Source organism: Artemia franciscana, chromosome 15 (genome assembly GCF_032884065.1).
Source record: "Artemia franciscana chromosome 15, ASM3288406v1, whole genome shotgun sequence".
NCBI classification, from domain to species: domain Eukaryota; kingdom Metazoa; phylum Arthropoda; class Branchiopoda; order Anostraca; family Artemiidae; genus Artemia; species Artemia franciscana.
The window spans coordinates 3,978,033-3,991,429 of NC_088877.1; the positions used below are offsets into that span (position 1 = coordinate 3,978,033).

Sequence of the window (13,397 nt, forward strand, 5' to 3'; positions counted from 1 at the left end):
TCTGAAAAGCGGATGAAGATTCGCTAGATTTCTCCCAGAGAAATTTCCTACGGATGGTTCTGGATACTCGGCTGACTAATTGTATTTCGAACAGTAGGCTGTACGAAGAGTGTGGTTCAATGCCGCTTTCTAGGGCTATAATAAGAAAAGGTTGATTTGGCTAGGGCACATTCTGCTGATGAAAGAGGACAGACTGCCAAAGACTGTTCTTTTCGGCCAACCGCCTAAGGCTCAACGGAAAGCAGGTAGTCCATGGTTGTAATAAGAGGATGTCCTAAAGAACGATATAAAGAAAATGAGAACTTCCCAGTAGAGTGTAAAGAGGTTTTGGATAGGTTGGGATGGATGAGGAGCGTGTATAGCTGTTTTGGCCTCAGGGGGCTTGGTGCTGCGGTAAGTTGTTAGTATATGTATTATTAAATATAAGACACAGACTTTTTAACTGAAAGTAAGAATCAACATTAAAGCTTAAAACGACCAGAAATTATTCCGTGTCTGAGATAGGCTGCCCCTTCCCAATCCCAAGTTTTTACGCTAAAGTCTTAAAATTCTTCAAAAATACATCTCATTGAAGTAAAAAATCTTTCTTGAAGATTCGTGGCGAAAAATTAAATCTTAGTGTAAAGAGTGAGGTTTGAGGACGAGGCAGCCCCCCCCCGTAAACGGAATTATATCTGTTCTTTTTGTTTTACTGTACTTCTTACTTTCAGTTGAAAAACTCGTCTTTGTCTTATTAATCTCTGACGGTTTTTCAAATCATCCCAAAAAATCTCCCCCTCTCCCGCTAAAATTTTCTTATAAAATTTCCCCCAGAAACTTTCATCCCCACGGAAATATCTCCCATTTGAAAATCCCCCGCCCCAACAACAAATACAACTCCAAAATTTCCGTGTGTTTCCCAATAATAAATACAAGTCTTTATGTGAACAATAGCCCATTGCGTAACTCACAGCCCTTTCCCTGTGGGCTATATGAGTTTATGTTATCCCATCATCCCAAACGGCATAGTTATTGGACCTTTCACGTTTGCTGAGTCAAATAGCAATCTCAAAACTTAGGTCAGTTATCATTGGAAAAAAGGTGGCATGGGACGGGGGATAGTTGCCCTCCAATCTTTCTAGTCAGTTAATAAAGGCAATGTAACTTTTTATTTTTGATCAAAAGAGCCCTCTATCGATCTTCTAGGATTACTTGTTCAATACGATTACCCCTGAAAAATTTTTTTGTAAATACGCATCCGTGATAAAATCTAAGTTCCACATTTTTGCATTTAAGAGCTTGAAACCTCTACAGTAGGGTTCTCTCGTATGCTGAATCTTATGGTCTGATTTTTATTAAGATTTGTAAGAGTTTGGAGTTTTTTACCTTTTTTCGAAAATCAGGCAAATTCTCTCAGGTTATCAGGTCTTTACATGTAACATTAAACATTACAAATTTTATATCTATTTGGAATCAGCATAGAAAGTTAATATAATTTATATGAAATTCCATTTCTTAGAGATTCGGTAAATATTACGCAGCGTCATTCCTTAATTAGAGTTCGTTACTGCGAACTGCTTGATGAAACGCATCAATTAAACTTAATGCGCACTGAAACGAAAAGATATAGATAACATCGATTAACGCTTCATCCATTAAGTTAGTACAAAACATATTCTTTGCATTAGTTTTGAAAAAAAATTTTCACCGGATATGTACTGCCCTCGCAAACCTATAAAGTCATATAAAAAATTATTCTTTTCAGTTTTTAATTCCATGTTACATAAGTCAATCCATCTTATTTTCAATAGAAAATGAATACTTTACATGGAAACATCTTAATTTCTAATTTAAATATGATGAAACTTGGCCCACTATGCTTTAATAAAAATTAATTCACTACATCAATGCAAGATATTTTCTTGGTTAAAGCATTCGGTGAGAAAACGATAGTATACAATAAAACCAATGAAACAAGGTCACAAATGATAGATTGATTTATGTTGATAAGGTACAGGCTTCGTTCAGATGGATTTTTGGGCTCTATTTTGTTTTTCCAGTTTACAGTTTTGAGATAATGATTTTACTAATAGAAAGAATGTCGTTTGCCTAATTACACAACTTCCCAAAATATACACTGTGTATATTTCTTTTATTACCTCTCAGTCCCTTGCTCTCTGCATATATCTTTCTCTCTATCTCTATCGATGCTTTTCTATCCATATCTCTTTATCCTCCCACACCCACACCCCTTCACTCTGTCTTTCTAGTAAATATCTCAGTGTTTTTCAGTTCTGATAACATGTGCTGGAAGGGGAACTACCTTTACGTCAGGTCTCGAAGGATAATTGAAGTGAATATTCTCAAACTTGATCTTCCCGTTAAACTCCTTTGGCTCCTCTCCTTCATCTGAAGCGCTATCAATTGCCGGAACCCTTTCTATCACATGAAATATAGCAGCAGCGGACCCTTTGGCAGAGGCGAATGATTCCAAATAAGTTGGCAGTTGACCAATACTGAATGCAGCTCCAAGAACACTAAAGAATACCTGCAAAATTTCGTGAGTGTGCATCAAGTAATTAAATAACTGTGCAATAACTGAAATGGTTGCGTTGAGAAAATATGATACAATAAACTAAGTACTTTTGCCAGCCTTTTGTTGGCTCCCTCACGACAAAAACTTTGCAGCTAAGACTTCTGATGCTTTTAGGTCTGCTATCATGCCTCCATATTTTTTTTTTTGGGGGGGAGATTTTGTTCGGGGGTGAGGGGTACAAAAGAAACTCTACAAGGTACATGAGCAATTTCTTTATTTTAATTTTCGTTACTATTTAAGGAGTCAGCCACAAATTTTTTTAGGGGGGGGGGGGGTAAACCTGGTAATTTCTCCTCTCTGAATATTGCCTTGCTTAAAAATACTTTTTTATCATCCGTTACTTTTGAAGAAGTTTGAAAACTGTTTATAGTTGAAAAATGGTAGTTTATTAAGAAACGAAGAACTTCTACTTTGTTACAAGAATTGCAGGTATAATCGCCAAATATCTACCAGAAAATTAATTTGAGTATTCTTTTTGATACATATATTAGTAGATTAACAATTGCATGTTTAATGTCACTACATGAAAAATTAGACAATGTAAATGATAATGAGAAAATGAGTAAATGAAAATGATAACGAGAAGGGAGGTAATGATAAAGGAGATAATTATCACCCTATTACATTTTCTCCTTAATTACTGAAGACAGTTGTTCTGACTCTCAGAACTGACCTGCATCAGATCCCATGCAATAAAAATAACTGCCCTGGTATTTTGTGCCATTTTCAACTCTCTGCTGGAAGACTTTGAGAAGCTTTTTGAGCTAGCACACGACTTTTTATTCATTTCAAGTAGACCTACTTAGTTGGAAATACAGTAGCAAAGCTCACACCATATTCAGAGTAGATCAACTAGTGTAGATCAAAGAGCCTGCAAGTTACCTTGTGCTTCCAAAAAATCGGTGCAGCCACCCTGACATCTTTCCAGTCAGGTTAGACTGAGGCACTAAGATGTGCGAGGTAATCCCGGTAGCTGTGTCTAGGTTGTTTTTGGGCTGTCCTCTTCCTCTGGCACCACATGGCTGCCACTAAAGGACAACCTTCGGTAGTCAGCTTTCAGGCGTGTGGATTACATGACCAGGGTATATCCACTTCCCATGTTTGATCACTTCCGTTAACAGGAGCTGAAACGTCATCCACCGTACTGCGGCGTTCGTTGCTTTTCGGGACCGACGGATATTTAGAATACACCATAAGCACATGTTTTTGAAGGCGAGGAGTTTCTTTTCAAGTTTTTGATCTAGGTGCCAAGTTTCAAAACCATAGCACATTATTAAGAGAAAGTTGCTGTTGAACAGCCTCAGCTTGAGTCGGAGAGAGTACTTCTGGATGTACCGAATTTGAGACAGTTTCCTTAAAAATGAATAAGCCTGGCTGAATGTTAGCTCGAATTCTTGCCGACACGAAATTTGAGACAGTTTACTGAAAAATGAATAAGCATAGCTGAATATCAGCTTCAATTCTTGCTGACACGATCTTCAATTGTGGATGGTGCTTCCTAAGTACTTGAAATCTATGACTTGCTATACCGTCAGATTATTACATCTTAGGTCAGTGGAGATCCAGTGTTCCCCATACTTTTTGTTTTGTTAGCATTTATCTTAAGGCCAAAAGGTTCGGCAGAGTTTATGACTTGGTTAGCTTTTTTGCAGGACTCCAGGAGGCTGACATCGTCAGAGAAACCAACACGTCTGAATCTCTTATTATCTAACTGGGTTGCATGTTCGTTGCAGGTCTGGAGAATATAATCGATGATGAGGAAAAATAACAGTGGTGATAGTACAAAACCTTGCTTCGACCCTTTCATGATACGGCAGTATTCTGTGTCTTTATTTGATTCAGATAGGCTTCAATGATTCAGACGAGCTTATCAAGAATATTTTAGTATCAGCGAGCGTTAAAGGGTCTGGTCATCTACCGAGTCAAAAGCTTTCCCGAAGTCAATGAAAACTAGGTAAAGCCTATTACACAATTAATTCACTTCTTCGGCAGCATTCTAGGAGTAAATACTGGATCGGTGCAGGATCGTTTTGGCCAGCATCATGGAGATGTTTGTTCAGCGCTGGTTGGATTCTGCAAAGAAGTATAGTTACAAATGCGTTGCTTGGTATTGAAACAAGGCTGATACCTCTCTAGTTTTCACCTTTCGAAGCGTCGCCTCTTTTGAATAATTTGAAGAGAGTGCTTTTTGTCTAATCCTTAGGAATTTCTTCTGTTCTCTAAATAATAGTGAGAAATGTGGTCCATACAATTATGTGCAGTTACTGAGAATTTAATCCGTTCAGATACAATCCGGTCTTCCCCAAGAGAGTTTTCAGACTTCAGCTTCTTAGCTGCCTTTAGTATTTCACCGCCAGAGGGTGCTTTGATATCGACGACTAGATTTAGAAATTGCGTCTCTGGTATATCTGGAGGATCATCAGGTGGTGGTCTGTTTAACAACTTTTCGAAATGCGTCACCCAGGCTAAGTTCAATTTATCAGGGTAAGTAATAAGTCGCCCAGACTCATCTTTGACGGGTTCATCTAACTTCGAACGTTTTCAAACTCTCCATTGGTGATGTGGCAACCAAAATTTACCAATTTAATCCACTCAAGCGAGATATGGTGATTCCATATATGCTGTTTCCAATTCTTTCCTCTGTTAAAAATACTAGGTGTAACTCTTTAAAAATTATGTCATTTAAACTACAGGCCAACCAAATTTTCACCAAAAGCCATTATTCAATTCAAAGTTTTTATACAACCTATATCAGATCTCATCTTGAAGTATTTTTATCTTGTTTTAGATCTCTGAATTCAGAACACTTTTTTCTTGTATCCAAAAATAGAAGATGTTCAAAATGTGTTAATATAGTAGTCTTGGGACCCAGCTACAACAACTAAGAGAATACTCTTTAGTTCTTGAACTTGCCTACTTTGTTCAATCATAGACGAAATCCAGAAACTGATATTAGCAAACAAGAATCGTTTGCCTGTTCTCCCACCTTCCACACCAGCCAGAAGATCTACCAGAAACCAGAGCAAACTAGAGGGCAATAAGAACATATTTGTAAACTCCTTCCTGCTCTAACATGTTAGAGCACTTAACAAGTGATTGACGGTGATATACTGGAATATATGGTGATAATTTATGTGTGACATTCTCACAAAATATTGGGTCTTTGCATGTTATAAAATGCGTTTGACATTTAAAAGCATTTCCTCCTTTAGTTACATCCTATTTAAAATACTGTACAATCATCCACAAAACTGTCTTCTGATCTAGACCAATATAAAACCATTGCAAAAACTTCCGAATAAATCAGTGAGGACACTTTGAAATATTTTACATTTACCTTTGAAAATTAAAACTGAATTGAAGACAGAAAGATTTTAGTTCTTGAACATTCTAGGCTTAAACATGTAAAAAATATGGTAGCATGAATCTTATAAGGAAAACTCGAGTGTTCAGTGTTATGGGAGGTGTCTAGTCGTCCTTCATCAGTTGTTTGGTATTTTGGAACAGGTCTACCTCCTTCTTCTGATTCCAAAAGATCTAGGTTATCAATTAAAGATCAAATATCGATCTCAATTAAAGATAAAACAAATTATCAAATATCAATCTCAATAAAAAAGATACAAAGATAAAATCCGAACTGAACCATTTGTGCATAATCAGTAAATATTATCTATCATTTATTGATCTATGATGATGAAGCATTTTGTTTCTTTGCCACTTTCCAGGTTACTTTCCACTGATTGCTTTCTCTTTTTTTGCCAGTATTTCATTTTCTAAATGTTTGGTTTTTTACCCATTTTTACTTGCATTGTGTAGAAGAGTTCATTCTTGTGTTCATTGATTTAAAAAACGAAATTAGTCTGATGGAAGTAAAGACCGAAGTAAAAAAAAAAAACTTCATAGTTTAGGCAAGAGAAATATGCAAAAACTGTTTTAATCAAAGGGACACATGACATTCCCTATATTTTTAGAATTCTGAAAACTAGCACTTCTTGAGACTAACTAGCAGAGTTCTTTTTTTATTTTGAAGAACTAAAATTATTATTATAATTATTATTTAGAATTATTTAAGAAATTGCTAATCCTATGGGCAGTAAAATATTATTGAGGGCTTATTTTCTTCAGGCCAATTAGATATTTTTCTACTCCTGAGCCTTTTTCGTTGCGCGTTTTCGCAGTTTCGCGTTTTCAGTAATGTGCTAGTTTTTCAGAATCCTACAAATAAAGGAATATATCACAAATCTGTTTACTGGAAACAGTTTCTGACATATATGCTGCATAAACTAGGGACCAATGAATTTATACTTATTTTTAGTTTTAACTCTGTTCTTTTCTTAAATCAGCTAAACTTTGTGTTTGTCAACTTGTGTTTGAAATATCCACAATGACCTTACAAAACTATCCTTGCCCAACTTGCATGAGCAAATAAAAAAAGTTAACAAAATTTTTGGGAAGAATAGAATATTTAGCATAGGTTTTACTAGACAACTCTCTTGAACTTTTCTTCCCATAAAAGTATCCAAGAGGTATATTATCCTTGAAATGTGGCACGATATGTGGAAAAGGCGGGAGAGGCTCAGTCGAGCCCGAGTGAATGAAAATAAGTATTGTTTTATATTGAGTGTGTGTTCTGTGCAGTGTTGTATTATTAAATCATGTTGTGTATGGCCGTAGGGCTCAAATAAAAGTTTCTTTCTTTCTTTCTTTCAATTATCCCGTGTAAATTATCCTTGGCATCTTTGAGGAGAAATTTGATTATTTAGTTAATATTGTCCTATATGAAAAATATGCAGATTTTGAAAAAAGAAGGACATTAAAACACTCATAATGTTTAGTTAATAAGGTTTGCGAATATTCGTGTTGTTATTATTGCAATTTTTCTGCCGCAGTGGTGCAATGGATAGTAAACTTCTCCTGAACCGATTTTGCTTTCATAACGAAAGTAAAACAGTTCAAAATAGGGATGATACCTTTTTTTTACTGCTGATGATGAACACTGTATATGTGTTCGAAATATCCAGTTAAATAATTTTATATTTATTCACTGTCAATAAAAAGGTATCATTCCTATTTTGAACTGTTTTACTTTCGTCATGGAAAGGCAGTGTGGTCTTCGAAGTTATTTACTTTCATAGTTTTTGCCTCTTAGACATGAACACTTTATATGAATTATTCGTCAAAATCATGTTTTGGTGAGAAATCCACGGGTAGCTCCCTATCCCCTTTTACAAACATTTGCGCAGCTTCATAATCTGTAACCAATTCATGCACATCTTGACGTAATGTGGCGCAAATTTTGCAATGTTTACATATTTCAACGGTCCTACGACATCTTGACGCAATGTGGCGCAAATTTTGCAATGTTTACAGATTTCAACGGTCCTACGACATCTTGACGCAATGTGGCGCAAATTTTGCAATGTTTACAGATTTCAACGGTCCTACGACATCTTGACGCAATGTGGCGCAAATTTTGCAATGTTTACAGATTTCAACGGTCCTACGACATCTTGACGCAATGTGGCGCAAATTTTGCAATGTTTACAGATTTCAACGGTCCTACGACATCTTGACGCAATGTGGCGCAAATTTTGCAATGTTTACAGATTTCAACGGTCCTACGACATCTTGACGCAATGTGGCGCAAATTTTGCAATGTTTAAAAATTTCAACGGTCCTACGACATCCGAGTATCGCGGTTGTGCTTGAAAAAGTGAAAAAGAAAGAATAGAAAACAAGTTTCAAGTTCTTTTCAGAAGTTACCCAAAATGGGGTTTAGTACTTTAAGTATTAGGATAAACATAATAAGTTTTGAATTTGGGAAAAATTTTTCTTAACTATGCAATTTCTTTTAAGCTTGGTTTTCGTTTTCACTGCTCGGAAATATCAATGGTACGAGAAAAATGTTCCATTTTTTGTGTCGTATACCACCTTACGCTGATGCTGTAAAGAAAATTTTATACTAGCATGTCACAGGCTGCACCTAAGTAAATAGCGATGTGGGCACATGGTATTTTTTTTTTCGGTTTTACTCCAGTGCATCGTATAGAAGTAGTTGTTGTAAAAAAAACTTCGAAAAGGGCTCATTTGATTGGAAATTGAAAGAGCTGGTGCCCTTTTAAGCAGTCGAAAGCGATTGGAGGGCAGCCAGCCCTCCTACCACGCCCACTATTTTCCCAAGCAGATCTATTAAAAATTTGTTCAGTGTACTGGAAAAGTCCAGAAATTATGTATTCGAGTATTACATACCCTCCCCAACAGTCCTGTGGGCCAGAGTTTTAAGTTATGCCATGGGGGCATTTAAGGTCTTTAAAGGAAAGGTGGTTTTATAATTCGGAGGGCGCTCATTGGACTGGTAGTAAGAAATTCTAGTGTCATTTTTAGGAGTCAAAGTGATCGGAGGGTAGTTACCACCCCAACCGTCGATATTTTATGAAATATATCTGGTATAGATTTTGAGATGGCCATTTGTTGTGGTAAAACTTCAAAAAAGGTTCATTCAATTGGAAATAGAAGGTTTAGTGCCCTTTTTAATAGTTAAGAGATTGGAGGGGAACAAGCTCCCCCAAGCCAATCTTTTCCCAAAACATATCCGATAAAAATTTGAAATAGCCATTTTGTTCAGCGCAGTTAGTATGTCTGTTAATTATGTCTATGAGGATTACAAACCTCCCACAGCCCTCAGCGCAAGGGTTGTAAGTTATGCCCTATAGGAAACAAGGTTAGCATAGAACTGGTTGTCACGTAAACTTCGAAGGGGGCTTATTGGATTGGAAATCAGAAGTTTTAGTGCCCTTTTCAATTGTAAAAGTGGTCGGAGGGCAGTCATCACCCCCTCCCGACGTCATATTTACCCCGAATGTATCCAATCGAAATTGTGAGATTGTTTTCGTAAGAACTTCAAAAAGGGCTCATTCAATTGTAAATTGAAAGGGATAGTACCCTTTTTGATAGTCAAATGTGACTGGAGGCTATCAAGGCCCCCTCCCGCATGGCCTTCATTTCTCCAAATACATCTCATCAAAGTTTTGCTATAGCTTTGTTGTTCAGCGTAGTTGAAAGATCTGGGAATTACGCATTTGAGAATGACAGCCCCCCATAGCTCTCAGCAAAAGGATTGTAAGTTATTCTCAGAAGGTATATAAGGTTTTTTACGGAAAGGTTGATCGTATAAACTTTGGAAGTGGCTCATTAGATTTGAAAGCAGAAGTTTCAGTGCCCTTTTCAAGAGTCCGTGTGTTTGGCGGGTAGCCATCCCCCTCACGTTGTATTTTTCCAAAATACAACCGATAGAAATTTTGAGATAGCCATTTACTTAAGAATAGAAAAAAAATCATACAAAAGGGCCTATGGGGTTGGTAGAGTCCCCAGAGTATGGGGGTAGGGTTGTAGGCTATGCCCAGGGGACATATAAGGTTTTTATGAAGGGGTGGTCGTGTAAAACTTAGAAGACACTTATTTTACTGAAAAGGTATAGTTCTAGCTCCCTTTTAAGAGTAAAAGGGTGGACAAAACTCCCTAGAGCTTAGGGGCAAGGGTTGTTAGTAATGCCCCGATGCATGTCAGGTTCTTATGGAACTACAATTTTTTGATCGGATGGACTGCATTTGATTGGAAGTCGGAAGTTTTAGCGATCTTTTTAAGAGTCAAAAGTGAATATACGGCAAAACCCTTCCCCTCCCCCAAGCATATCATTCTCCAAAACATAGCTGATCAAACTTTTAAGAGATATTTTTTGTTCAGAATTGTTGAAAGGTCCAGTGATTATGTCTTAGGGTATGTCAAGGTCCTCACAGTCCTCAGGGCAAAGGTTGTAAGTTAAGCAATTCGTTCATTGCTTACGTATAACATATACTATTGAGAAAGATATGCTTATTTGAACTTTTCTTACCAAGAAGACGAAGGGCATTCAGGCGAGCCTTTCAGAGAACGTTGAGAGGAGTTTTGAACTAGATCAAAACCCATTATGTGTATAAGGATTGTCAAAAGGGCATAACTCAGAAATAACTTAGTAGATAAAAAAGGCAATATTGCATGCTACCAATACTACTACAACTACCATCACTACTACTACCATACTATTCAGTGAAAAACTGTGGGGATATTTAAACTAAATCAAAAGACACTATGCGCATGCACTATCAAAAAGGTGTATCTCAAAGAAACGATTTGGGTATTAATTTTGAACTTACAGAGAATGCTTCAAGGAGAAGATAATCTGACAATTAGGCAATATGTGCACACAACTGCTAATACTACTGTTACTGCTAAATTTACTGCGACTACTCTGCTAGTAATACTAATTCTGTTGCAACTACTTGTAAGGCTAAGAATATTGAGCTTTAAAATTCAAGAACTATATGAACATACAGGTTATCAAAAGGTCATATCAGCAATGTGCTAACGATGGCTAATTGTATTAAGTTGAAACTTTACGGCTTGATGAGAGGGATGTTCTACTGACCAAAGGGCTATATAGTAATATTACTGCTGCTACTATAATACTACCGCTATTACTGTTAACACTGTTACTAGCAATATCGATGCTAAAATTGTGATTACTATTACAACTTTGCCTATGGGTATGAGGGTGAAACTTTTAAGGATATTTTAATAAAATAAACAACCTGCATATTGTTGTATGCAGGTTGACAACCTGCATGCAACGTGCCGTCTGTATGCAGGTTGTCAACAGGGTGTAACAGCATTATCTTAGTAGCAGTGTGTTGTGTGAAGTTGAAACTAACAGGGCTTGTTGTGAAGGATGTTGAACTAACCAAAAGAAAATATTTGTATCTTAATGGTACTGCTTCTATTTATACTACTGTTACTATCATGACTACTTCTATTTCTACTAGTACCTACTCCTATTAATGGCTACTCCTATTGATGATTACTCCTATTAATGCTCTGCTACTACTACTTCTACTAAAACTAAGGGTATTAAGGCGAAAAGTTAGGGATATATAGAAAATACTTGGAACTAAATCGAAACAAAATATGCCCACACAGGTTTTCAAGCGGACGTACCAGATCTGCTTTAGTAACGGTTGATATAATTAAGCCGAAGCTTTCAGCGTGTGTTGAAGGGGATGTTGAAGAAATCAAAGATGCTATGCACATACAGCTACTAATACTGCTATAACTATTACTAGTATGCAACCTCAGGGCATTAAGGTAAAACTTTTAAGAGACATTCAGGGGGATATTGAGCTAAATCAAATGCAGCTATTTGAATGTGGACTTTCAAACCAATGTCTCAAGAACAGTTTATGTTATTAAGTTACACCTTTAAAAGTTAGTTGTAGGGGATTTTTGTATCCCCTACAAAAGTTAGTTGTAGGGGATAATTGTAAGGGACAGAAGGCACTTCGTGTATATATTTAATACTACAGCTACAGTTACTGTAACTAATGATGCTACGGTAAATAAGGTGCAACTTTTAGGGAGTGTTTTTGGGGATATGCAATTAAACGAAAAACCTGTACGCATGCGGGTTTTCAAAGGGCATATAAGCAATATCATAGGCAGCACATCTGTAGTTACTAGAATTATCAATAAAACTTGTAAAGGAGCTAATTCGATTCGAAATTAAAAGTTCTAGTTCCCTTATTAAGAGTAAACAGAGATTGAAGGGCAAGCAGCCCTTCTCTTAAGTCCGTTCATTTTCCTAAACCATTCAGTCAAAACTTTATGACATCCTTTTTTTTCTGCATAATAGATCGGTAGAGCAACTATGTCTTTAGAGATAATGGGCATGTCAGTCCCCCACAATTAAGCCATTAGCTCATTATACTTTAAAAATAAATGTCACTTTAACACTAAATCAAAACACACTGTGTTTATGGTTGACCATAAGTTAAAAGGTAAAGGTAAAGGATACGGCATTAGACTTTACAGTCCCTACCGGCGGTGCTGATCTCCGTTTCTTGGCCCTTCAGCCAGGAAGTGCAATGGGGGGTTGGGGGCCAGCCATCCTGTGCTTGCGCACACCCTTCCTGTTTACCTTCCCCAGATTTCTCCAGGTACCCATTTAGAGCTGGGTCGACTCTGGCTAAGCTTACAGAGTCACGCCACTGACCCCCGTCCCAACTGAAGAATTGGGTACACCGGGATTCGAAACCGCGTCCTCTCAGACAAAGGATCCCGAATCCAGCGCACTAACCAACTCGGCCAGGACGAGCCTCAGCAATATATTGAGAACGACCGGGGGTATTAAGTTGAAGCTTTCGGGGCTACTGCTATTACTACTTCTGCTCTTACAATTTAAATAAATTAAAAGAGGGTAAACGCATCCAGACTGTCAAAGAGTATAGACAGGATCTTTTGGGAATGATATTAAGTTTTACTTTTCCTGTCAACTTGAGGAGGTGTAAACTTAAATTAAAAAATATTACACGTGTCAGGATTAAAAACTGATGAAAAAGTTTCTCCATCATACAAATAACCGAAAAAAAACAAAAGATATAGAACCTTTTTTATTTCATGAAAAAAACTATGTCAATAAATAAAGACCAGAAAATAATTACAAGACTTTTCCCGCAAACCGAGTTTTTCAAAAAAAAGAGAAGAGCTCCATTAAGCTAAAAATAAGCAGAAATAATGTCAAACTTCCAAATGTAAAATTTCTTAAAATTACTATCAATAAATAAATAAAACTCAAGACCATCAGAAATTGCAATAAATAGCCGAGTCAAACTCAAAACGAGCAAAAATTAATATCAGTAGGTCTGATAGCCATACCTTCTCAAGACCAGAACATAACTTGCGCTTTACTCAAAACAAAATACTTTCGAAATGTTTTTAATTTTTTACTTTAATA

The 13,397-nt window shown here is 36.7% G+C and overlaps 1 protein-coding gene across 1 annotated transcript in view; it reads right to left on the reverse strand.

The window, feature by feature from the left end:
• Positions 1-13,397, reverse strand: part of LOC136036653 (ATP-dependent translocase ABCB1-like) — a 164,084-nt gene that overhangs the window by 77,280 nt on the left and 73,407 nt on the right. Inside the window, exon 9 of the mRNA XM_065718953.1 lies at positions 2,303-2,527. Coding sequence (XP_065575025.1) covers positions 2,303-2,527 — 225 coding nt within the window. The remainder of the gene's footprint in view (positions 1-2,302; positions 2,528-13,397) is intronic.